At 36.9% G+C, this 27,557-nt stretch overlaps 1 protein-coding gene across 4 annotated transcripts in view; it reads right to left on the reverse strand.

Annotated features, from left to right (window-relative positions):
• usp22 (ubiquitin specific peptidase 22) overlaps nt 1-27,557 on the reverse strand; it is a 57,516-nt gene that overhangs the window by 27,663 nt on the left and 2,296 nt on the right. For 2 of the 4 annotated variants that reach the window (XM_056236101.1, XM_056236102.1), the window contains exons 2-3: nt 19,373-19,426; nt 4,776-4,908 (exon numbers count right to left, since the gene is read on the reverse strand). In XM_056236101.1, coding sequence (XP_056092076.1) covers nt 4,776-4,908; nt 19,373-19,426 — 187 coding nt within the window. The remainder of the gene's footprint in view (nt 1-4,775; nt 4,909-19,372; nt 19,427-27,557) is intronic. The other 2 variants (XM_056236104.1, XM_056236103.1) reach the window with 1 other exon arrangement.

Consider the following 27,557-nt stretch of genomic DNA (forward strand, 5'->3'; position numbering starts at 1 on the left):
GCATGACACACACACACACACACATCAGATGAATAAACCAAAAGCATAGCAGGCCTTCAGGTAACCATGGGAACCAGCACAGGAAAAAGAGGAAAGCACACCGAGATCAAGCCTGACAAAGTGTGAGCCGACAAAACAGCCACGGCAAATCGAGGGCGAAAAAACAAAACGCAATTTAAATAAATTGCAACAACAGAGAAGAATCGGTGGCTCATTCAGACTTAATTACTCCCCGTTTCGTCTTTGGAGAATAATCACAGTTTCCCTCCTCGGGAACGGCGCGCTCATTCACAGATATCCCATGTACGGAGACTAACCTAATTAAATGTTCAATCAAACTCCGAGGGGAACGCGGGGTGTAGAGACTGAGCGCCGCCTCGACGCCACCTGGGAAACACAGCAAGCGCTCGGTTTCGCCTCGGTGGGGACATGACACTGCGGATGCAGCGGGATGAGTGATAAATCCTCACCTGGAGTAAAACAAATCACACTGGACCAGCGGCAAGGGACTCGGATCGGTGGGCAAAAACACACAACAAAATGACTAAAACTAACTAAAATAAAAAGTTAGTAATTCCAAAAAAAACATAAGTCAGGTTAGAGGCCATCAGGCTGGGAAATTAACTTTGTGGCTGGTGGATGCCCAATTTTACCAGCAATTTTTTCCAGAATTAAAATTTATAAAAGAAAGTGCACTAGCATATTTTGAATTGCTTCAATACATCATTTTTTATCATTATTATAAACGCATATTTTATTAATAAAGGCAAATAAAAAGTGATGTGAAAAAAAAGCCTGAGAGACCATGGTGAAATTGTGTTTGGTCATATTCTACAGTAATTGTAGTTCCTCTAACGAAAGAATTGTTTGCATTTTCTGACGACGTGTAGGTTCGACAGTAAGTAGCCATGGACTGGTCGTCGGGAAGGTAGGCTAACCATTCCCTCGGTCATCAATGCGCCACTTGTTCGAAAAGTACGTTGTCTTTTTCTTTACTTCGCCCTCAACAGTTTGTACATTCATAGCAACTGCTGACTTAACACCGGGGATATGCCGGCACATTTTACCCGATAATTTTCCTTTCGTGTGTACCTCAGCTCAGCTTTATGTGTCACGGTCCGTTCAGCCCCGCGACACACGGACTAGCGCACCAAAGCCTGGCCACTCCCTATTTTCTCATAATACACATTGCAGCATCAGCTCTTTTCTCTCAGTGTCTGAAACGGGTCGATCAAGAATTCAGTCTCTCTAAACCCCGCCCCTCTGAAAGCTGCTCTGCTGTGATTGGTCAGAAACCAAACGCTCATTATCATATGTGAATCTCAGCTCTTGACACACAGTGATACGAACAGTAACGATGGCGTGGGTTTTACCGTATCGATCTCATCAAAGTGGATTTGCTTTGTCAGCAGAAAACAGCGTCTTCTCGACACGAACAACACGAACCGAACTCTCCCAGTCTCAGATACACTACAGTGTTTGAGGGCGGAGCTAAGAGACGCTGCTCAGCCAATCAACACCAGACGCTGGCATTATGCTAATTAGTTTTTTGCTGATAATCCGAGCTTCACAATAAGGAGGAATCTGTCGCCATTTCATGTTTATTGCAACTTTTGAACTATTGTAAAGAACTTGGATTTGTTCAAGAAACCCATTCTAATAATCAGGGACATCAAGAGCCTTAAATGGACGACAAAGTCCAACAGTACCACACTTTGAGTCAGTACAGCCATGTTCCCCTCTCCGATTTAAGCTTCTTTATTGACTGTTCAGGCCATCTGTGACAAAGACTGGCCAACTGCGTTACAGACAGAGATGTTCATGCTCTCCTTCTCGAAAAATAAAGCTAATTTCGGATTTTTCTAAATAACTTTTCTGGCCTACTTTAGAACATAAATGTTTTAATATGTTTTAGAGCAGAAACTTTTGGTTCAAAAGCATATGGTGTCAGGACAGAACGCTTTTGTTGCCGTCGAACAAACGACCTTGATCGGACTACAAGGCACACTACCTACTTTAACAAACAAATAATCCATTAGTAATCGGTCTGAAAACCTACATTATTTTAAATAATTTAAATACAGTAAATTGTTGTAGATTGAAGAAAATGATTTGTATTGGGAGTAACCCACAAGCAACGTTCTCCAGTTAGCCTAGATACAGTCAAACCAAAGTTTATTCAGACACCTTCAACATTTCTAACATTATCAGTTTATTCACTATAGAAAATGTTAATAAATATGAGCAGAACTCAGTTGATATTTGACTGGTTTTGTCCGTCCTTCTGTTAGACTCTCACACATGAATTATGTTGAATATCTGTCAGCTGTTAAATTTAACTCCACAATTAGATAATACCAGTTTAGCTCAACCAGTGACCAAGCAATGCTTCATGTTGTTCAGTGTGTGTGTAAAAAGAGCATTAGCAATTACAGAAAACACACTTTGATCAGCTCAAAGTGTCCGAATAATTTTCGGTCCCAAATTTGTATAATTGTTGTCACTGTATGAATAATTTTTGGGTATAATATGCCAGTTTTATTTATTTTGCTCTCCTCACATAAATGAACAATAGTGTCCTGCAAAATATATATATATATATATATATATATATATATATATATATCTGGTGTCTCAATAATGTTTGGTTTGACTGTAGTTGGTTGTTGTATATCATGGGTGGTTCTTCCTCTTTCAATACACAAGAGGAAATCCTAAAAGATGGCAGCTTCATATCTCTAGGTAGAAATTAATTAAGTTCATTGTGTGAAGCTCGAGGGTGATTTGGAAAAACCCCAAACCTCTGAAACAGGTGGTTGATGAACTCTAAGCCCTCGCTGGGAGCAAACACTGCAAGTCACACAGAGTCAGGGACTATTATCCCCTCGCACACTATAATTACCCAAATTCCCGTCTGTTTGCGCCTCTTATTTGTTTGTTGTTGGAGGGTGGCGCCCCTCCTCATTAACACAGAGGGGATAATTACATGCCACCGATGCATTAAGGAACTGGGAGATTTCCAAGACCCCATCCGAACATCCACACACGCATTTGTGCACTTGCTTGTCGAGTACAAACAACAGACAAATAATTGTATGACTTTTGGGGCAGAAATGAAATTAGATTTTTGTGCAAGTACGGTGGGGTATTTAATTAATTATTAATTTAATTGATTTCCGTGATGTAAAAAACGCAGACGGATTTGACCCGGTCACAGGAATGGAATTTACCGTAGAAACTTATAAAACACTGAATTTGTCAAATGTTGGATGAATACATAGATAAAAATCAAATTTTAATCTAGACTAATGACTAATGAATACAACCCCGTTAAAAATAAAGTTTAACTTGAAGAAATTATGACAGAGATATATTTGTAACACTTTACAATAAGGTCTAATTAGTTAACTAACATGAATTAACAGAGCAATATATTCTTACAGCATTTATTAACCCTTGTTAATGTTAGTTTAAACAAATGTTCAGGTTCATGGTAGTTCAGTGCATTAACTAGTGTTAAACTATTTTGGATTTTAAAAATCCATTAGTAAATGTAGAAATTAGCATAAAGATTAATAAATGCTGTAGAAGTATTGTTAACTAATGTACAGTAGTTATTGTAAAAGGTTACCAATGTTGTACAGTATAATGTACTGTACTTAAATAACAACAATTAAAATAAACCTTTCAATAAGGAGTATTACAATGTTTCTTCCATGTTTTAAACTTAACTGTAAATCATAAATACAGAAATTAAAAGACAATAATAAAACAGAATTTCTGAAAAAACTGATTACATTTTTAAAATTGATTAGACATGCTTTATGATTATTAAGATGTGATTAAATCATTTAAAAAGGAAATTCAGTAAAAAATAAAAAAAAGATATAATTTTTTTTGAAAATTAAAATAGGTTTCAATGTTAAACATTAAATAAATTGCTGTTTAATTGTATATTTTCCAAGATTTCAAATAATTACACACTCCTTGATTAATGCAATTTTATTCAACCATTAAAATGGAAACCAGTGAAAAAAAAAAAAAAAAAAAATTTAAATTAATAACAATAAATAAAAAACGATTGTGTATGCCCCTAAAAAAAAAAAAAATATGTTTAACCCTTGTGCATTGTTCAAATTCACTACCCTTTCGTTATCTTCGTGGCTGAAAACAGCCACTACTTTAAACTGCTGTAAAAATGTATCAGATAAATATTTTTTTGCATAAATCTATTAAATCAACCTCAGTCCTGATCAAAACTACTAAATGTTTACTACTACTAAACGAAAGGGTAGTGAATTTCCCCAGAGTGTACTGTTGAGTTTGTGAAAATTTTCAAAGCATTTTCCCAAAATATGTGTAAAAATAAGATTTGTCACCAAAAATCATTCCATTTGCTGAAACACGGAAAAAGTTATGGCCAAATTAAGACTAAAATACAGCCCCAACAGCACATAAGGGTTAATAAAAACATTAAACAAATCATTGGTAAATTGTAGAAATGTCATATCAATTAATTAAACATGATAATAACTGAAATATAACCATTAAAACGGAACCATCGGGGGGAATAAAACCCTAAAATATTCATCCCAAAAGCTTCCGACAGAGTTGAGATTGTGTCCATTATTCATCGTTTCTGAGTTTAATAGTCATGATTGTGTGTTCTGCGCACGAGTCGTGCTCATATGTTCTGTGTGTCTTACCTTAGACGTCGAGAAGCTGAAATGCGTACGAGTAAGTCTTTGTGAAGATTACGCTCGTGTGCATCTTACCTAGGTTGTGTCTCTTGTTTTTGGCGTGCTCGTGGATGTGTTTCTTGCTGAAACAGCCGAAGAACACACAATGGAGACAGGAGTGAAGTCGATTTAAATGAGCTCCACACATGTGACACATACATGACTTCGCCTAGGATGAGAAGAGAAAGAGATACAGGCGTTTAGTTAGTTTATTATAGCACAGCAGAAGGGCTTCAGGAAGCAAAAAGTGATTTTCTCAACGGAAAAACCTTTCGAGACAGATCCATCATTCGTTGGAATTTATTGCACAAAACTCTCAATGTCCTTGAAAAAAATGGATAATGCATAATAAGTTAATTTCAGGACCGATTGTACAGCAGAGGATCTGAAGTCCTGAAATTAATTGTTAAAGGCGGTGAATCTGTTACAGAAGCGGTGCTTTGATGGCTATAGCAACAGTGTTTCAGAGAGAATGAATTTAAGAGACAAAATCTTTATATTTTGACGTGTTCATGATCAGTTTAATCTCTGAAGGTCTAAATGCAGTGAATTTTGTCTTGTGGTCCTGTACCCGAAGCTGAATAACGTCTCCCATGTAACGCATCAGTCACCCTCTGGCTCCGCCTGCTTACTGTAGCCACGCCCCCAAACTCTCACTATTGGTTGAGCTTGGAAGTGATTGACAGATCTGAGCAGACACTATGTTTTGATCATGTATGCGCGATATATCGGCTACCATATCGGTATTGGCCGATATATGTTCATTTTTAAGGTTATCGGCTCGATAAGAGAAGTTGGCCGATATATATTAAAGCTGATAATGATAAATAATGTATTATTTCCTTCAGATGCGCACTGTTCAACATGATGGTTTTGAATAGCTTGAAATATGATTGGAATCACTTCAAAAAAAAGTGTGCTGTCATATCGGCTACATAAGATTTTAATGAGAACATTATAATTGTGTGTTTGGGACATGGCTTTAAATGGTGAGACTTTTGTTCATGTAATCAGGCTCTCAAAAACTATATAAAAATTTGGATTTAGATTTATCGGCCAAAATATCGGTTATCGGCTTTCAAAAATATAAAGCATTATCGGTATTTTCATATCAGTGCATCCCTAGTTTTGATGATGCCTGGGACTTTTAAGGGAGAGAAACACATGAATGGCATACTATTATTAGTCAAAGAACAATAAGCTGGGTTGAGAGAATAAAAAAACTAAATTAACATTAAAAAAACAATCTTGCTTCACCTTTAAAATACGCATTAAACAGAAATAGCAAAGAAAAACTAGTCAACCACAATAAGACTAGATGATGTGTTCCCATTCCTAATTCATACTCGCTGATTATCCCAATACCCTGGGGCCGGTTTCACAGAGCTATTTTAGACCGGTCTATAGTGTTAGACAAGTCTAAAATTTGCTCATAGACTAGTCTAATGCAAGTTAAACCGTTTCACAAAAATAAAGACTGACTTAATTTAGACCAACAAATTAGACCGCTTTCCCCCAGGCTAACTTAGGGCTAAAGGCCTGTTCACACAGGGACGAATTTCACGCGCGATATTCGCCGACGTTTAACGCCTCGTGACTAAACAAAAGGCGCCAATGTGAGTGTGCACACCGACACGAAAAACGCCACGCGTAAAAGCGTCTTTTTTTAAAAAACGCCTCGGGTTCGTTTTTTTGGTTTGACGCGCCACGTCAAAAACTATCCGACCAATGAGATTGGCGCTTTTGCTCACATGTCTGGAGCTTCTGAAGTTATAGTAAAACACAACTTGGGGGCGCTCAAACACAAAACGGTCTTGCCGAGCACACACACGTAACGGCGAAGAAGATATACGGCAAGTAGCGTCTACACTGCCGGGAAGTAGTAAGACGAGGAAGATGCAAGGCAAGATGAATGTAGAGCTGCCGGTCTCGTTGGTGTCGGAACATAAAGAACTATATGACAAACGCGACAGCGACTACAAAGTAGGACTATTTCTGTTTTATAGGGATGTAACGATTCACGGCATTTTCCTTTCATTTTCCTTTCCGTAGACTAATAATAATCCCCACCGTGAGAAGCACCAGTCACCTCCGTTTTCATGTAAAAGTCATTAAAGGTATTGTAGGTTCGATTTGTATACTCTTTTTTTTATCAGAGTACTTACATTTTAATTATGCATTGATATATACAGAAAGTTTAAACAAATTTGGAAAAAAGTTTTTTTATAAAATTCCTACCTACAATACCTTTAATACGACAATTGCGAGAGCCACGGAGATCACAAGGTGCATCAGTGTTTCCGTGGCAACCAGGTGTTGTATTTATTTTACTATCTCTTTCTCTAAATGTGTTTTTTTTTTTTACTCTTACTACACTGTAAAAATTAAAACGAATGAATATGTTAAATCTAATCAATTAAAATGAGGCAACAGATTACAAGCAATATTATTAATTAAATTTAACAAAATAGGATTGAGTAATAATTAACCAAATTAATTCCTTAAAAGTTAACCATTTAAAATTTGAAAAATTTCAGTCAGGATTCAGACCGCATCATAGCACAGAAACTGCGCTAGTTAAAATTACAAATGATTTACTTCTAGCTTCTGACCAAGGCTGTATCTCAATACTAGTTCTACTCGATCTTAGCGCTGCGTTCGACACTATAGATCATAAAATACTCCTGGATCGACTACAAAACTACACTGGTGTTCAGGGACAGGCATTAAGCTGGTTCAGATCGTACTTATCGGACCGTTACCATTTTGTCTGTTTAAATGGGGAAAAATCGAAGATAACGTCAGTAGACTATGGAGTGCCGCAAGGATCGGTGTTAGGCCCTCTGCTATTCTCAATATATATGCTGCCACTTGGTAATATTATAAGAAAACATGGAATTAATTTCCACTGCTATGCTGATGACACTCAATTATATATTTCATCACGACCAGATGAATACACTAACTTATCTAAATTGACAGAATGTCTTAAAGATATAAAATGCTGGATGACGTGTAATTTCCTGCTACTAAATCCAGATAAAACTGAGGTATTACTTATTGGTCCAAAAAACTACCCACAAAATCTCTTACAATACAACTTTAATATAGAAGGATGTCCTGTTACCTTATCGACTACAGTAAAAGACCTGGGTGTTATACTAGACCGCAACTTGTCTTTCGAAAATCATATTTCGTATGTTACAAGAACAGCCTTTTTCCACCTTAGAAACATTGCTAAATTACGTAACATGCTATCTGTTTCTGATGCAGAAAAGTTAGTTCATGCATTCATGACCTCGAGACTAGATTATTGTAATGCTTTATTAGCTGGTTGTCCTGCATCTTCAATAAACAAGCTACAGTTAGTCCAAAATGCAGCCGCTAGAGTTCTTACTAGGTCAAGAAAATATGATCATATAACACCGATTCTATCATCTCTGCACTGGTTACCTATTAAGTTCCGTATCAATTACAAAGTACTACTACTGACCTATAAAGCCCTAAATGGTTTAGCTCCTGTGTATTTAATGGACCTTCTATCGCCCTACAATCCATCGCGTTCTTTAAGATCCCGAAATTCGAGGCTTCTGGTCATTCCTAGGATATCTAAGTCCACTAAAGGAGGGAGGGCGTTCTCACATTTAGCTCCGAAACTCTGGAATAGCCTTCCTGATATTGTTCGAGACTCAGACTCGCTCTCCCAGTTCAAAACTAGATTAAAGACGCATCTCTTCAGCCAAGCATTCACATAATGCTTACCTTTTATACCACTGTTGAATCTGATCGACTGCATTAATATTACGAACAGCAGCTACGCTAATTATTTCCCATCTGCTTTTCTGCTGTTATCTCGGGACGCTAGTCCCGAGGTAAATAGCGTTCGTCAGCTCCAGTTTGTATCCAGCCTCTCACGGAGACTTCAGACGCTCCAACACCTGCGATGAGACGACTCGACGCCTGTGAAGAGACGACTCGACGCCTGTGAAGAGACGACTCGACGCCTATGAAGAGACGACTCGACGCCTGTGAAGAGACGACTCAACGCCGGCGATATGTTATGCCCTAAATTAATACATGATGATTAACTAACTATATTATTCTATGTACATTTCTGAAATGCACTTTCTGTAAAGCTGCTTTGAAACAATATGTATTGTGAAAAGCGCTATACAAATAAATTTGAATTGAATTGAATTGAAAATGAGTAAAATTTACTCGTTTTTTAAACAAAAATATTGGAACAAGAGACTGACGTCAAAGATGAATTAAGATTTTTTTTTTTAATTACCAATATTGAAGACACCTGATGTTAACAAGCAGAATCACTGAAGGAGAAAAACTTATTTTTTAAGTCACCATTATGGAGATCAGTGTTTGCTTTAGTTGGGCTCTTGACCCTTAAATCATTAACTTTAGATTTTGTTTGGCTGCTGTACGTGAGTTATAACAGCCAGATGAACAAATAGAAAAGGTGATTTGATGGTGTTGATTATGTTATAACATAATCATTATTTCACAATCATTTGACCTGAATCACTGAACTCATATAGAGTCCAGTTAGGTTTACTTTATTATTTATTGTTGCCAAATGGACAGATCTTTTTATAGTTTCCTCGTTAGCTAACGTTAGCCTAGCTAGCTTGCCAAGCTATTATCATAAATAATCTGTAAGATCGTTTGTACCTTCATCTGTGACTGGAGGCCACTGTCTAACATCATCAACCCAACAAGTCATTCTGCCTGGCGGTAGCTGGCATCGAGGGTGCGTTATCACGGATGTTTGTTTACATACCGGTAACAGCTCAGTAATGGCGTCGCCACAAGATGGCAGCCTACACAGAACGCTTGTCGGATTCGTGTATATATTCATCACTTGGGGTCCTCCTCCTGTTTTTGGATATTTCTTTTTTGGCATCTTGTACCATGTTTTTGTATCTTTTCTGTACGTCTTTAACGCTCCGCTCAACGGTCGGATTAACGCCGTTAACTGTCGTAGCAATCTTTCTCCAAATTAAACATTTCTTCTTGTTTCTACATTCTCCGCTGATTCCCCCAGTAAAATCTATCTGAAGTCTGACTCTCTACTATATCTAAGCCGTAGTCGAAGTCTCTCTCTGTGAAGCCGGCACCTGATCTCCAAATGAGTACAGTGGTGTTGGGTTTAGATCACTAAACATCTCCAGTGTATTCGCTCAGCTTTTACCTCCAGACTAGCTATTTTTATAGAGACCCCATTTTAGCTTCACATCTCGCCCTTTCCCTATTCCCCGGCGACACGCCACCCAGCAGACGACGGAGAATAACTATCCGACCGCTAGACGAGAACACACAGAACTGGAGCACTTCTGCATGTTTCTTTTTCATTACAACGGCTTTAATGAAAAGCGACTGTGCTACAACCACAATGGCCTGAAGTCTAGTGAGTCGGATGGCAGCAAGAGACATAAAAATGAGGATGTTACAGATGTAAATCATGCTAACGTCATTATCAAGCCTTAGCGTTCTCATTCGAGTTGAAAGAAAGCGGCCCTGTGGATGTTTCGGGAGAGCGAGTGAGAAGGGAAAGGCCTTGTTTTGTCCGTGTTTCATCAGAGTAATTTGATCGGAGACATGGAGGGAGAAAGGTGAACTTGGCAAACATATGATACGGTGTTAAAGATGCACAACAGCGCAACAAACATCTTTATCCGATCACTCGAGCATGACAGGGCTATTATAGCTGCAGTGAGGCCTAATATCATTAAGTATTACAGTAATATGAGATTCAAAAGTTCCTGATCACGTCATGAAAGAGGATCATTTCATGAGCAAACGTCTCGACTCGGATCCAAAGCTTTGCCACACCCGGACTCTACAACACAACCTGACTGTGATGAGCAGAACGTGTAGTGTACATGTAGTATGCACATTATCTGTAATAATAAAAAGCGTTACCAAAAAGTAACATGCAATACAATGCAATGTTCTTGACATGACCCTCCATTTCTGTTGTGACAAATGCCACAAATTTCTTTATTTTTTATGCAGCAAAAAAAAAAAAAAAATGCATAATCAATTTTAATAAATTAACAAATGTTATTAAACTTGCAATGAGCTCATTCAAAAACTATTTTGAACAATTAAACCATCTGAAACATTTACCAATGCATAATCCATGCAGTTTCACATACTATTTTTAGAGTAGACACAAAAGTGTGACACAATGTTCATTTTTGGATGAATTTTCACAATTATTAACATCATAATTCTCTAACTAAGTACATGAATTTTACATTTTTAAACAATGTATTGTACTGGAGATGAACCAAAGTATTGATTATTTATCAGCCGGTTTTGATCAATTTAAAACCATTGGCATATCGGCTATAAAAAAGGCAGATATAACAAACAGAGATCTTATTAATTAACGGCGTGAAGACACTACATAGGGAATATTCTGTAATAAGTCAACTGAGATAATGTTAATTTGAAATATTTAATCGGAAGATTAACCTCTGAAGATTGTCTTATTTGTATTTGATCTTATTTTGTGCCTCTCTTATTATTATGTTGGGCTGTTGAATGTTAAATGGCTACAATCCATGTTCAACGAAAATGATTTGTTTTTGAACATATTTTAAAGATAAAAGTGAGTGAGCAAGTGACAAATATCGGTATCGACTAAATTGTTAAAATCGGTATCGGCCAAAAAAAATATTTAAAAAAAATCCTATCAGTGCATCCCTATAATGTACATTGAGTACTTTGTTTTAAATTACCTTGGCTTTAAATTACAGAAAATTAATTTCTGTTGTTATTTATTTCCCATTTATCTTATTAGACCAACTGAGATAATGATGATAATAAGAAATATTTGATAGGAAGATTAACCTTTGAAGATTGTCTTATTTGTATTTTATCTTATTTTGTGCCTCTCTTATTATTATGTTGGCCTGTTGAATGTTAAATGGCTACAATCCATGTTCAATGAGAATGATTTGCTTTTGAACTTAAAGATAAAAGTGAGTGAGCAAGTGACAAATATCGGTATCGACTAATAGTCGTTAAAATCGGTATCGGCCAAAAAAAAATTAAAAAATAAAAAATCCTATCAGTGCATCCCTATAATGTACATTGAGTAATTTGTGTTAAATTACCTTGGCTTTAAATTACAGAAAATTAATTCAATCTCCTGATTTTTTTCTCTCCCCATTTTAGAAAGTCATATAAACACTAACACTATTTCTTTTTGCTATTTGGACAAATGGAAATGCAAATTTTATATTTATTGTAGTCATTCACCATTATAGATGTTTCCACAACTATGATGGAAGTGAGAAGGATACATCGTTAAAAAAAACTGCCTCACAAACTAAAAATATTTGCATAGCACAGTGATCTGAACAGTAGTTTCAGTCTGAACATCATCCACACACACACCCTGGTCCCTGATCACGCCTACAGGCCAGGCGTCATTTCTCCTTTACATCTACACTTCTCTCACTCTCTGGCCTCCTGTTGCAATGCTGAATTAGATCATGCATTGATCCGGACCTCATCTGAGATGTGGATGCGAGGCTGAAGAACAAGCTTTTGAAAGATCAGCTTCGGCCTATTTTTGCAGCTTTGCTGGCACACATTTGTAAAATAAAACCCCTAAAATGACACGGCGGCGAAGCACCAAACAATTGCTTGCAGTCACCGGCGACGAAAATAAAAACACAAAATAAAATAAAAAATAGAAAAGGACAGATTTAAAAATAAAAATTAAATTAAATCAAATAAGAGGGATGCATAAAAATAAATAGAGGAATAAATCAAAATAAAATCAATTATATTTAAATTAATTATTTAGAATAAAAAATATAATTTAAAAAAGAAAATCTCAAATAAAATGAGAGATAAATACAAATAAAAAGGAAGACATTTTTTTTAAATTATAATAGGATGAATAAATAGAAATAAAAATATAAAATAAAAGGAATTAAAGAAAATTATATAAAAATGGATTTTGTCATCAATTACGATCTTCATTTAAACAAACCAGATAATTATTCTCAAAATTCCCAGATCAATCTCTTATTTTATGCCTATTTTCTGTCTGTCTGTCTCGCTAAATAAACGTCATAATTTTTTTTTAACACTTATTAATAATAATTTATTATTGTTAAGTATTAAATGATATGCTCTCTTCTCTTCATTTGTAAGTCGCTTTGGATAAAAGCGTTTGCTAAATGATTAAATGCAAAAATAAAAAAACAAATAAAAGACAAAAATAAAAAATAGGAAGGACAGATTTAAAAAAATAAAATGCGTAAAAATAAATATATAAAATAGAGGAATAAATCAAAATAAAATCAATTACATTTAAATTAATTATTTAGAATAAAAAATATAATTTCTTTTTTTTTTTTTATCTAATAAAATAAGAAGATAAAAAGGAAGAAAAATATAAAGAAATATAAAAAATTAATTAAAGAAAGAAAATGATATAAAAATGGATTTTGTCACCAATCACGATCTTTATTTAAACAATCCAGACAATAATTCTCAAAATTCCCAGATCAATCTCTAATTCTATGCCTATTTTCAGTCCGTCTCGCTAAATAAACGTCATCACAATTAATATTAATAAAAAAAAAAAATAGTAATACTTATAATAACTTATTATAAGTATTAAATGATATGCTCTCTTCTCTTCATTTGTAAGTCGCTTTGCATAAAAGCGTCAGTTAAATGATTAGATACAATAGTGTGTAAATGTGATGTTTCAGTCGTCGGCGTACCGCGAAACACACAGTTAGTCAGAGGCAGTCAGTCTTACTTTTGGGGATCAAATTAGGCTAATCTACGTTTTTATGCAACTATGTAAGCTATGAACGGTCTTAAAGATACAAATGTGATTCTAACTTGTAAAACTACAACATGCATTAAACGAGAGCGCGAGTCCAGGCCTCAATCGTTCTCATTGGACAGATCCAGTATAACCAGCACTGTCATCCCTCGTAACGTGTGTGTGTGTGTGTATGTCGGCACACCTCTCAGACCGGGACTGTAACAAATCACTCCAGTTTTGGATCATTTCTGTATGGTTAACAAACTCTGCCTGTTGTGAAATGCTTTGTTTGAGGTCAAAAGTTATGCAGTTCATGCATTTTGAATTGGGATGCTTCAAAAGGTTTCTGTGGCCAAAATGTTGGTGCATCCCTAATATTGAAAATGTAGTCCATGTGCTAAAATTCTTTTTAAAATGTGCCTATATTGAGCCAAAAGTATTTTTTTTTTGTATCAAATATGGTGATTAGCTTCACTATTTTACAAAAGTTAAGTTTTTTAGAATATTTTAATTATTGATTGGGCCTAGATGTTATGGTAGTGCCATTTGAAATATTAACATAAAATATATAATTATATTTTAAATGTATTACGTTATTCCAAATAAAGTCTTTATTTTACCAACCATTTTAAATAAAATGTAAAATATCTATTAGGTTTATAGATTTATAATTAAATAAATAAATTCAAATAAACAATTAAAAATAAATTAAATAAATAATAATAATATATATATAAAAAAGTAAATTATTAATTAGGTTTATAGATTTATAATTAAATAAATAAATTCAAATAAATAAAATATAATATATTTATAATTAAATACATAAATTCAAATAAACAAAATTAAAAATAAATATAAATAAAATATTTTTAAAGAAATAAAAATGATAAAAAGATATATATATATATATATATATATATATATATATATATATATATATATATATATATATATACACATACATTTTCTATGCACATATATTTCTTTTTTGTCTATGAATATAAACCATTCATAAGGATCAATAAGGACAGGGTCTATAACCAGCTTTCGAACCGCCAATCACATCGGCTCTCGCAGTTTCTGCGGCAACCGAACATCCAATCACTGCGTGGCTGCCGTGTTTCCAAGATCACAAGTGTAGTAGGAGGCGTGTGGGTGATGAGGAGAATCAAGGGAGGCAAGAGACATGAAAGAGGAGAAACAAAAAAGAAAGAGAGACAGAAGGAAGGCGCTGATGATAAAGGATGGATGACAGTTCAAACGCATGCAGATGAGGCACGAGAACGCCTCGACTGTGATAAGCCTGCTCGAGGCGAAATATACGAGACCAGCTGAGAGAAACCGCGAGCATGTGAGCGAACGCAAAGGGAGTGTAAGACTGATGCTAAAAAGCTGAAGGCAAACACCACAACGCAATTAGTGGAGAGGCCTTGTCAATTACCCAGAGTCCCATTCTGCTGAAGGACTACTTCTGAATGGGAAGGACGCTCACTGTGTGAAACGTTATTGCACTTAATCCCGGAGTCTATCCCTTCGCTGCAATTAAAAGACTCATTAAGATCTGTAGCAGAGAAATAGTGAAACTGTTGTTTCTTTAAAGTAATTCAAGTAACATGAGACAAAACATTGTCTAATATGGTGTTGGTTCTCAGTAGTTAATTTTGTCAGCTATTTTTTAATTTAGTCAAATGTGTACTTTTTAGTTATCATCAGGGATTCACTGATATGAAAATTTTGGCCGATACCGATAATCGATAATTCTTTATATTTGAAACCCTATAAGCGTTATATCGGCCGATAAATGTAAAAAAAAAATATATATATATATTTTTTGAGAGCCTGATTACAAAAAAAAAGTTTCAACATGTCCCAAGCAAACCATTATAATGATGTTCTCATAATTTTATGTAGCATATATGACAGATTTGAGCTGCACATTTTGCACTGGACTATATTTTCTTTTTTTGATGCAATTCCAATCATATTTCAAAACCACCATGTTGAACAGTGCGCATCTGAAGCGTCTCAGCTGACGGAAATAATACATTATTTATCGGCGAAATTGTCTTACCGGGCCGATAACGATAACATTAAAAATGAATAACATATATCAGCCGATACCGATATGATGGCTGATATATCGCGCATACCTAGTTATCATCATATTCTGTCAACCTTATCCTGTTTTTGTTTAGTCTTAATCAAGTACTTAACTCATCGTATCGAACCGTGACACCACTGTATCGTATCGAACCTGTATTGTATCGAACCGTGACACCACTGTATCGTATCGAACCTGTATCGTATCGAACCGTGACACCACTGTATCATATCGAACCGTGACACCACTGTATCGTATCGTATCGAACCGTGACACCACTGTATCGTATCGAACCGTGACACCACTGTATCGTATCGAACCGTGACACCACTGTATCATATCGAACCTGTATCGTATCGAACCGTGACACCACTGTATCATATCGAACCGTGACACCACTGTATCATATCGAACCGTGACACCACTGTATCATATCGAACCGTGACACCACTGTATCGTATCGTATCGAACCGTGACACCACTGTATCGTATCGAACCGTGACACCACTGTATCATATCGAACCTTGACACCACTGTATCGTATCGAACCGTGACACCACTGTATCATATCGAACCGTGACACCACTGTATCGTATCGTATCGAACCGTGACACCACTGTATCGTATCGAACCGTGACACCACTGTATCATATCGAACCTGTATCGTATCGAACCGTGACACCACTGTATCATATCGAACCTGTATCATATCGAACCTGTATCGTATCGAACCGTGACACCACTGTATCGTATCGAACCGTGACACCACTGTATCGTATCGTATCGAACCGTGACACCACTGTATCGTATCGAACCGTGACACCACTGTATTATATCGAACCTGTATCGTATCGAACCGTGACACCACTGTATCGTATCGAACCTGTATCGTATCGAACCGTGACACCACTGTATCATATCGAACCTGTATCGTATCGAACCGTGACACCACTGTATCGTATCGAACCGTGACACCACTGTATCATATCGAACCTGTATCGTATCGAACCGTGACACCACTGTATCGTATCGAACCGTGACACCACTGTATCGTATCGAACCGTGACACCACTGTATCGTATCGAACCTGTATCGTATCGAACCGTGACACCACTGTATCGTATCGAACCTGTATCGTATCGAACCGTGACACCACTGTATCGTATCGAACCGGTATCGTATCGAACCGTGACACCACTGTATCGTATCGAACCGTGACACCACTGTATCGTATCGAACCGTGACACCACTGTATCGTATCGAACCTGTATCGTATCGAACCGTGACACCACTGTATCGTATCGAACCGTGACACCACTGTATCGTATCGAACCGTGACACCACTGTATCGTATCGAACCGTGACACCACTGTATCGTATCGAACCGTGACACCACTGTATCGTATCGAACCGTGACACCACTGTATCGTATCGAACCTGTATCGTATCGAACCGTGACACCACTGTATCGTATCGAACCTGTATCGTATCGAACCGTGACACCACTGTATCGTATCGAACCTGCATCGTATCGAACCGAACCGTGAATTTTGTGAACCGTTACACCTAGGGCTGCAACAACTAATCGATAAAATCGTTAGTTGGTCTGCTTACGTCACTGGGACCGTTTACTGGTGATTGGTTGAAACAGGCCAATCATGATGCTCTCTGTCTCTGCCGTGCGCGCTCGCTACACGGTTTGGAGCACAGTCTCTTCTGTCTCGCATGCGCGCTCTTGCTTGCGGGAGTTTGAATAAAAATTAAATGAATTATATATTTGAGATGTTTTTACTAGTTTATATCTTCACATCTGAACAACATGTCTGTGTAAATTTGTTTTAACAAAAATTGTGTTAAAATATAATATGTTGGATATTATTTTTTTTACATTAATCATGGTTGTCAACTTGCCATCAGCAATTATTATTTAAAAAAAATGCAAATATTGATATTAGTAAAACTCAATGTGTGGCTTTTGCACTTTTAAAGTACACTTTTACACAAATACCCTGATTTAGGGTTTTATTTAGTTATAATAAACAAAAAAATCAAATTGAATTTGATCCGATTAATCGAAAAAATAATCGCCCGATTAATCGATTACCAAATTAATCGTTAGTTGCAGCCCTAGTTACACCCCTATCATGTGGAGCTATGTCTACCGAGGCGGGTAATACATCATACACAGTATCATATGGCGTGTGTGTTAATGTCGAATTGCCGTAAAGCAGTTCGTGTTTCTCGCTTCTCACGAGACTTCCTATTTCCAACTCACCGGGACGTTAGTCCTCATGTCGCAAGGTTGGTTTTCCGGCTGGGAACGCTCGGCTCGGGGAAAGCCACCATTCTCTCCAGAACAGGTTATTTAACCATCCAAATGATTTCTAAACGGTTTTATTAAGTTGCAATAGTGGCCAAGTTCCCCTTTAAAGTCAATGGCGCAATATTTTTTTGTTATTTAAAGAGTGCGTTAGTAATGTGCGCCTATAGCGTATATTCCAGTTAAGCAGAAATCTCAAATGGATTAATATAAACGAGCTCATCCGCAGTGTAGAGAGAGCGTGCGCGCATGGTTGCCAGATTGCAAATATTAAGTAAAACACAGTAGAAAGCGTGTTCTATTAACAGAAAAGCTCTGATTGGAGGACTCATTTCATTTGCTCCGGATGAATATTGTTGATGTTACAGGGCTTGAATTTCGGCGTGGGATTGCGTGTATTGAGCATAATTTGACTAATTCCCGCACTTTGAGTGTGCGCACAAAATCTGCGTGCACATAAAGAGGTAGCCTGGATGCCAGCCGAGCTTAGCCCCGCCCACAATATTTGACGACGGGAAGTTTGGTCTGGACTTGATCCGTTGTGAAGCAAGTATGCTCGAACCAAAGCTGTTCGGACCAATCAAATTGTCAGGGCGGGCTTTATACGATGATGGACAGATGATCAACAGTAACGTAATCATCCACGTCACCAAAGAGCGCTTGGATTGAATTCGTTTACAACAAAGATGGCCGCCGCTGGAGAACTGAGATGTGTAGATTCAGCCATCGCGTCTGTTATAGAAGATATCGACAGCGCATTCATTTTAAAAGAGGAACAGAGAACCGCGATCAAGGCATTTGTCGATCCAATTGAGTGCGGAGGCATTTTCTTTCCTGGTTCGGTTGAAACACCACATAATCACAGCCCAATGGAGCCGTATCAGACTCACATGCTGACTAAAATCTGAGTATGACGACGTCAGGCTAAAAGAGAGGTATATTGGCTTTATAAAACAGTATAATAGGACCATTTGTCAGGTCTTAAAGCGACAGTAGCCTAATATATCGGCTGCCAAATTATGAGATAATATTAAAAATATCTACATGGCAGTTTTTCTCCATGGTATCGATGCCAAAATTGTGGCCAGTGAAGTCGTGAGTGGCTTGTAACTTTGGAAAACCACTAGCCACTGTGGCTGGTAAGTAAAAAAGTTAATGTCAAATGTGTATATATGAATATTTTTGGAGCTAAATTTGTTTGTAAACCAGTTCAATTACATGAACTGCCCAAATGAACTGACCAAATAAATGTTTTAGGAGAGTGTGTCTGATTATTTGACCACAAAGTTGCATGCAGGCTACGGTCACACTACTGAAAATGTATTACGTAAGAGTTTGTAGTGTCTACTTTTCACTTATAAGTCCAACAAAAGTTCTGCAGTTTGTGGTACCTTGAATGTAATCTTCAATGCATCTGGAACGAAGCCGCCCTCCTCCACCACACACTAAAACCCAGAGAACAAAACAATATCTTGAGATAAAAATGATCAAACGTTCTTGATTTGTATTCAAGTCACAAAAGCGGTGTTTAAGCATTTGTAAGGCTATGAATTATGAGCCAGTAAAACTGTAGTCCTTTATCTCCCTCCTCGAGTCGCATTGCTCCTTTTCTTCAGCTTTTCTGATTTAAAACATCCTCCTGTTGCCTGATGTCGAGCGCTTTAGACTTGCACCTTATCCGTAAATATTCCCGTTGAGGCTCGGGAGAGACATGCAGATGCTGTGGGACCGTATATATTAAACACGGGAAGCTGGTATCAATATGACAAACGCCCCATGGTCCAATTAATTATTGATGGCGAGCTGGAAGCCCATATAACTCCACATGCAGAATAGATGTGGAACAGCCGCCCTATAAAAATAGTTGTAATGGTAAATGAAGACTATGCGAATAATTGGACAAGCTTCAGTGAAGGCTTGTGTTAATCAGTGCAATGGCTAAGATGAACTTTGTATGGATGATGGTTGTAAAAAAATAAATTCAAAAGAAACCATAATTCTCACCCTCTCAGACTAATGACCACTCTTATATTGATGCGTTTGTGAACGTCGACAAACACAATATGAATTAAATGCTCATTAGGAAAACTTAATGGACCGAATTTAATTAGCCTAAGTCATCTTGATGGGTTGTGTACTTTGTGTCATGTTTTTTCCAGAGGCCCAATGAACAGCTGGTATTAACGAATCTTATTTTAGTGTCCGTGACCCTGAGATCATATTTTACCAGGGAGGTAATATGTATGCATTACATATAAACATATGAAGCGGTTATATATATATATATATATATATATATATATATATATATATATATATATATATATATATATATATATTTCAGTAGTACTGGTGTACGAACACCGGTACAATTTCATGGTTCTCTCTCAGTACCAATGTTTATGCCATAGCAAAAACTACTGGAGGACTAATTAAAGTAACCATTTGAAAATAATAAAAATATATAAAATTACTGATGCTAATAACAAATGTATATACACATACCGTACTAAAGTATGGTCAAAATTGGTACCCAGAAGAACCACGAACCAATGAATCAATGGTCCATTCATAACGAGAGTAATTTACCGTATTCCTGAATGAATCAGTGGTTTATCAACAAATCAATTAAGGTTTTAGTTTCTTATTTAGAGTACCATTTCATTTAAAAAAAAACCCAACATAATTTGTCCATATTAATTAAAAACCAATTAGTAGGTATAGTTCGCCCAAAAATGCAAATTCTGTCGTCATTTACTCTCATGGCTTTTGAAGCCTAAAAGTTTCTATTCAATATTTTTTTCTAAAGCTACTTTTTGTAATGTCTATTTGATGGTAATCTCCTTTTAAAAATAATGACTTTTATATAATATTTTGGGGGTAATTTCTCAGCCAAATTTAATGTATGATTAATTAGATAAATGTAATCGCTTGACAGCCCTAATATATGCATATGCGTACATACACACACACACACAGGCTACTGTGGATTTAATAAGGATTAAGGATTATTAGGATCACCTGTTCAATTTCTCATTAATGCAATATCTAATCAACCAATCACATGGCAGTTGCTTCAATGCATTTAGGGGTGTGGTCCTGGTCAAGACAATCTCCTGAACTCCAAACTGAATGTCAGAATGGGAAAGAAAGGTGATTTAAGCAATTTTGAGCGTGGCATGGTTGTTGGTGCCAGACGGGCTGGTCTGAGTATTTCACAATCTGCTCAGTTACTGGGATTTTCACGCACAACCATTTCTAGGGTTTACAAAGAATGGTGTGAAAAGGGAAAAACATCCAGTATGCGGCAGTCCTGTGGGCGAAAATGCCTTGTTGATGCTAGAGGTCAGAGGAGAATGGGCCGACTGATTCAAGCTGATAGAAGAGCAACAGTGACTGAAATAACCACTCGTTACAACCGAGGTATGCAGCAAAGCATTTGTGAAGCCACAACACGCACAACCTTGAGGCGGATGGGCTACAACAGCAGAAGACCCCACCGGGTACCACTCATCTCCACTACAAATAGGAAAAAGAGGCTACAATTTCCAAGAGCTCACCAAAATTGGACAGTTGAAGACTGGAAAAATGTTGCCTGGTCTGATGAGTCTCGATTTCTGTTGAGACATTCAGATGGTAGAGTCAGAATTTGGCGTAAACAGAATGAGAACATGGATCCATCATGCCTTGTTACCACTGTGCAGGCTGGTGGTGGTGGTGTAATGGTGTGAGGGATGTTTTCTTGGCACACTTTAGGCCCCTTAGTGCCAATTGGGCATCGTTTAAATGCCACGGCCTACCTGAGCATTGTTTCTGACCATGTCCATCCCTTTATGGCCACCATGTACCCATCCTCTGATGGCTACTTCCACCATGTCACAAAGCTCTAATCATTTCAAATTGGTTTCTTGAACATGACAATGAGTTCACTGTACTAAAATGGCCCCCACAGTCACCAGATCTCAACCCAATAGAGCATCTTTGGGATGTGGTGGAACGGGAGCTTCGTGCCCTGGATGTGCATCCCACAAATCTCCATCAACTGCAAGATGCTATCCTATCAATATGGGCCAACATTTCTAAAGAATGCTTTCAGCACCTTGTTGAATCAATGTCACGTAGAATTAAGGCAGTTCTGAAGGCAAAAGGGGGTCAAACACAATATTAGTATGGTGTTCCTAATAATCCTTTAGGTGAGTGTATATATATATATATATATATATATATATATATATATATATATATATATACACATTTATTCACACACACAATTGATGTGTTATGCATGTCATCTGAGTGATTAGATAAAAAAAGGCAGATACCAGGCATTAACTAGGCCAGAGATGTGAAGCTAAGCTTAGGTGAATACAAGCACATACAATAAATAAATAAACACCCGCAGGCGTCTCTGCATACGTAATGAATGCTCTGTTCACTTGCTGTTTGAGCAAAGCAAACACCGTTGTCTACATGAAATACATAAAGCCAGATCAGCAGGGAACATTATGATCACCGCATGGATATAACAAAACCCAAGCGAGGCGTCTCTTGCGCTCATCGCATAGTACAACAGGTCTCGTATTTATAGTAAGTCACATGGTGGGGAAAACAAAAAAACTCAATTGCACTTATCTTTGAATCTACTGATTCAGGGCATGGGAGGGAAAGCATCCATGATAATCCATGAAATCTGACTCGCTGATAGCAACCAATCACATTTTGCGTTGTTTATGTGTGGCACTGTTAATCTGTAATGGATAACGGTCACATTAGTAGGCTGACGTCAAACAGGATCATATTGCCCGCTTCAATGCCTGTGCTATCGCGACATCTTCTACTAGCTATTATAAAAAAGCCTTTTTTTAATAAAAAAAAAACAAAAAAACAAATTAACACTATGCTATGCTAGTAGGCTAAGCTGTTAGCTTGCAACCTGAAGGTGAACTGAAAACATAAAAGGGAATCATTTAATTTAACTAGCCTGTAGTAATATAATGAGATGTGATTTACTAATTCACATTTTCATGATTAAAAATAAATACGCTATAATTATCCTCTCATTTGAGGCTCTGATACAAGTGAAATCAAAGAACGAACTGGTGCGACGTCATTTTGAACAAAATCAGGAAAGCAAAGTTTGTTTTAGGATTTATTATAACTTTACTATTATAAAAACTGCCTTATGTGCAACTTAAATGTTTGTACAAATCCGTTGTTAATTTTATCCTGTAATATTATTGTAATGCAAGAGAAAAATTTACATGTAGTCTACCGTTTATTTCCAGATTAGGGCTGACCAGACTAAAATCAACTAGTGGTCACTCATTTAAGCTATTAGTCGACTAATTGCACGTTTATATTATTTAATGACTAAAATATATACTGGGGGGGGGGGGGGATATATAGCCTATTCAACACTGATTATAATGTATATGATGATAATGATTGTGAATGTGTCGGAAAAAATGGCAAGGAGACATTATTTATTTATTTATTTATTTACAAACTAGTGTTTTCCGAGTCTGCACAGATGAAGTTGACGATGAATTGGTTTGTTTAAAAGTAGACTTTATCTCCTATATCTACATAGCTTTGACTGTTAATCAAAGTTAAATCAAACTGTTAATAGTTAAAGGAACCGTATGTAAGAAATGTATTTCAATTAAACATAAAATGGCCCTGATATGTCACTAGACATTAAGAAATCATGTTAATTTCAAATACTTATATCACTGAGAAGAGTAGTCCTGCCAGGATATTGTCATTTAAAAAGTGAAGTTGCAGCCCTCAACTGATGTTGATGTTGTGTTTTTTGGTCTGATGCGCCACCCTTCACCAATCTACCAATCACGACGTCAGTAGTGTTGCGGCATCCGGGTTGCCAGCTCTGCTGTGCAGCTACAAACCATAGACTGTAAAAAAAGATGGACGACGCCCCTTCGCTCTCTTCCATTGGTCAGAACTGAAGCCGCCAGTGTCCCGATACGGCGCTGACATCTTGGATCTTGAGTCTGCGCAGAAGCGATCTCGGGGCCAGACACGCGCAGTCGTGAGCCGGAAGTAAAGCGTGAAATCAAGGCCCCGCCCTCACTCTCGCAGAATCAATCGCAAGCAGCACACGCTCCGGCACTTTTAAAAAATTAATTATAGAAATTTAGATATTAAATTTAAAGCTCCAATCTCCTCAGTCCTCCGAAGATCCCGAAAAAAAGTCTGTTGGTGCTTCAGTGACTACTTCGCTCAGAGAACCTGTCAATCACAGCTGTCAATCATGACGTCACACCACCACCGCATCAAATAACTAACTAAAAACAAACTTATTTTAAAAACAAACACTTGAAATTACATCAGCGTGATAAAAAACTACAGTAAATGACAGAAACCATATTTGGAAAAACGATATTTGAAGTGTAATTTAATTGTTTAGTTGGTCTCACGTGCCGTTGAATAACATGGGGAGGCGGGGCTTATGACCTATACTAGGACCGGCCACTGGCGGGCGATCGAGACGCTTTGGCTTCACATTTCAGGGCTTGTGCGGCACGCTTGCTACAAACGTGTCGGATAAAAAAATGTCTAATGTTACGAATCCAAAATAAACTCGTTATGATTCCGAAATACTTCGTGATGTCTTACGGCGGAGTCTCTATCGTCATCACCGGCGGCCATCTTGTCACAGGCAAGCTTTCTGGTGCCTGATGTAAGATGAGTGATCAGCACGAACACAAATACTCTTATCTCGTTGAAATCTTGACGGATTTACAAACGTTATTAACGTGGCTATAATTCTGGATGATTATTTATTGATACACTTATTATTTGTAAGTTTGCAGTGTCATAACTACATCTCTGACATTTATAACAAACCAAACCGTTTGAAAATCGGTAGAAAATTGAGCAAGTTGTGGTTATTTAAAAAGTACATGCACCGTTAAAACACAATGTTACGAGTGAGCGAGCTGCCTGTGGCAAGATGGCCGCCAGTGCAGACGTCGACCTCCATTGGCCAGCAGCGGGACGAGACATTTAGCCTTTATTATGGATATCTATGGATACACCACTCTACAGTAATTTGAAAGTGATTGCAGTACCAGTTTTGGCCACAATCTTACATACAGTTCCTTTAATCTGGTTCATTGCTTTTTTTGGCTAGTAGAAGTTTTGAATGGCCGGTAACTTAAATTTAGCAGCCAAATTGTTGGGTGAGTGAAAAAGTTCATATCAAACCCTGGTTATATCTGTGGTGTGAACGCTGCTATTCTTTAGTATTGAGAATGATTTTTAGAACTAAATCTTTATATAGTTATATTATATTATTATATCTTCGTTATCTTAATAGTTATCGTCCTTGGTGTGAACGGGCCTCAACTATTGGGGGCAAATCGAAATGACTCACTTGTGAATCAAAACCCCAGGCCTATTGTGAGCATCAGACGGATGGGTGTGCCATCTGAAGCTTAGACTCTGCACTGGTGTAAAACACATCCACTGAAGGCCTTCATCACACACTGTGTGTTGTTCTGCAGCAGGGCTTTATATTCCTGCTGTTCCTTCACGGGTACAGCCTGACAGATGAGAGGCGAGCTGGTCCCTTTCCCACCTGATGCCATCTGGTTTCTGAGAACTTGTGATTAATCTGTCAACTGTGACCTAAGATGGGTAAATCCGGCATGTCTAAACGCTGCATTAAAGGGTTAGTTCACCTAAAAATGAAAATCCTGTCATCAAATACTCACTCTTGTGTCGTTGCAAACCCATAAGACTTTCTTTCATCTTCAGAAAGAAGATATTTGGTTACACTTTACAAGAAGGTTCATTATTAAATGTATTAACTAACAATAAGCACTACATTTATTACTGTATTTATTAATGTTAGTTAATAAAAATCCAGCTGTTTATTCGTGTTAGTTCACAGTGCATTAACTAATGTTAAGAAATGCAACCTTTGATTTTAATAACGTATTAGTAAATGTTGAAATTAATAATATTAACTAATAATAATAAATGCTTAAGAATTATTGTTCATTCTTAGTTCATGTTAACTAAGGTAGTTAACTAATGAACCTTATTACAAAGTGATACTTATATTTTTATTGAAATCTGAGAGATTTCTGTCCCTACCATTGAAACCCAAAACTCTGACGCTTCAAAACGTTCATAAAGAGATCGCAAAATGAACCAAGCGCGTCTTCTGAAGAGTCACGATCGCTTGAACATTTAATTTAGGCTTTTATTCACATATAAACATTGATCCGCGAACGTACACCAAACACTCAAATATGGGAAACGGAAGCTAGTGATGCACCGATATGAACATTTTGGCCGATACCGATAACTTTACATTTGAAAGCCGATAACCGATATATTGGCCGATAAATCTAAATCCAAATTTTTATATAATTTTTGAGAGCCTGATTACAAGAACAAAAGTCTACTAAATCCCATGTCCCAAGCACACAATTATGAACATTTTGGTCGATACCGATAACTTTACATTTAAAAGCCGATAACCGATATATTGGCCGATAAATCTAAATCCAAATTTTTATATAATTTTTGAGAGCCTGATTACAAGAACAAAAGTCTATTAAATCCCATGTCCCAAGCACACAATTATGAACATTTTGGCCGATACCGATAACTTTACATTTGAAAGCCGATAACCGATATATTGGCCGATAAATCTAAATCCAAATTTTTATATCATTTTTGAGAGCCTGATTACAAGAACAAAAGTCTATTAAATCCCATGTCCCAAGCACACAATTATGAACATTTTGGTCGATACCGATAACTTTACATTTAAAAGCCGATAACCGATATATTGACGGATAAATATAAATCCAAATCAAATTTTTATATAATTTTTGAGAGCCTGATTATATAAACAAAAGTCTCACCATTAAATCCCATGTCCCAAGCACACAATTATAATGTTCTCTTTATAATTTTATGTAGCCGATATGACTTCATCTGCATAAGTTGCACTTTACTCTATTTTCCTTTTTTGATGTAATTCCAATCATATTTCAAGCAATTCAAAACCATCATGTTGAACAGTGCGCATCTGAAGTGTCTCAGCTGAAGGAAATAATACATTATTTATCGGCGTTAATATATCGGCCAAATTTTCTTATCGGGCCGATAACGATGACTTAAGAAATTACCATATATCGGCCGATACCGATACGGTGGCCGATATTTCGTGCAACAAAAGCTAAACCGTACTTGCTCGGTTCAAATGGATTTATTTTATGAATGCTTTGAAGTGTTGGGTTTCAATGGAGGGACAGAAATATCACAGACTTCATTAAAAATATCTTAATTTGTATCTTAACGAAAGTCTTATGGGTTCGGTGAGCAATTGAAGACAGAATTGTCATTTTTGGGTGAACCGTCCAGTTTAAATAAACTGTATAATAAGGCTGAGAATAGCGGGTGTCTCTAATACGTCAGATGTGCTGTAATAAAAAACCAAATTAGTTTTCCATGAGATAGAGATTATGGGACACTACATGCATTAATACTTCACAGAAAGCTTGTCATTCAATGCATACAGTATATTAAAAACGTGAC

The sequence above is a fragment of the Rhinichthys klamathensis genome, unplaced genomic scaffold (assembly GCF_029890125.1).
Source record: "Rhinichthys klamathensis goyatoka isolate OS25496 unplaced genomic scaffold, OSU_Roscu_1.1 h1tg000438l_1, whole genome shotgun sequence".
Classification (NCBI taxonomy): Eukaryota; Metazoa; Chordata; class Actinopteri; order Cypriniformes; family Leuciscidae; genus Rhinichthys; species Rhinichthys klamathensis.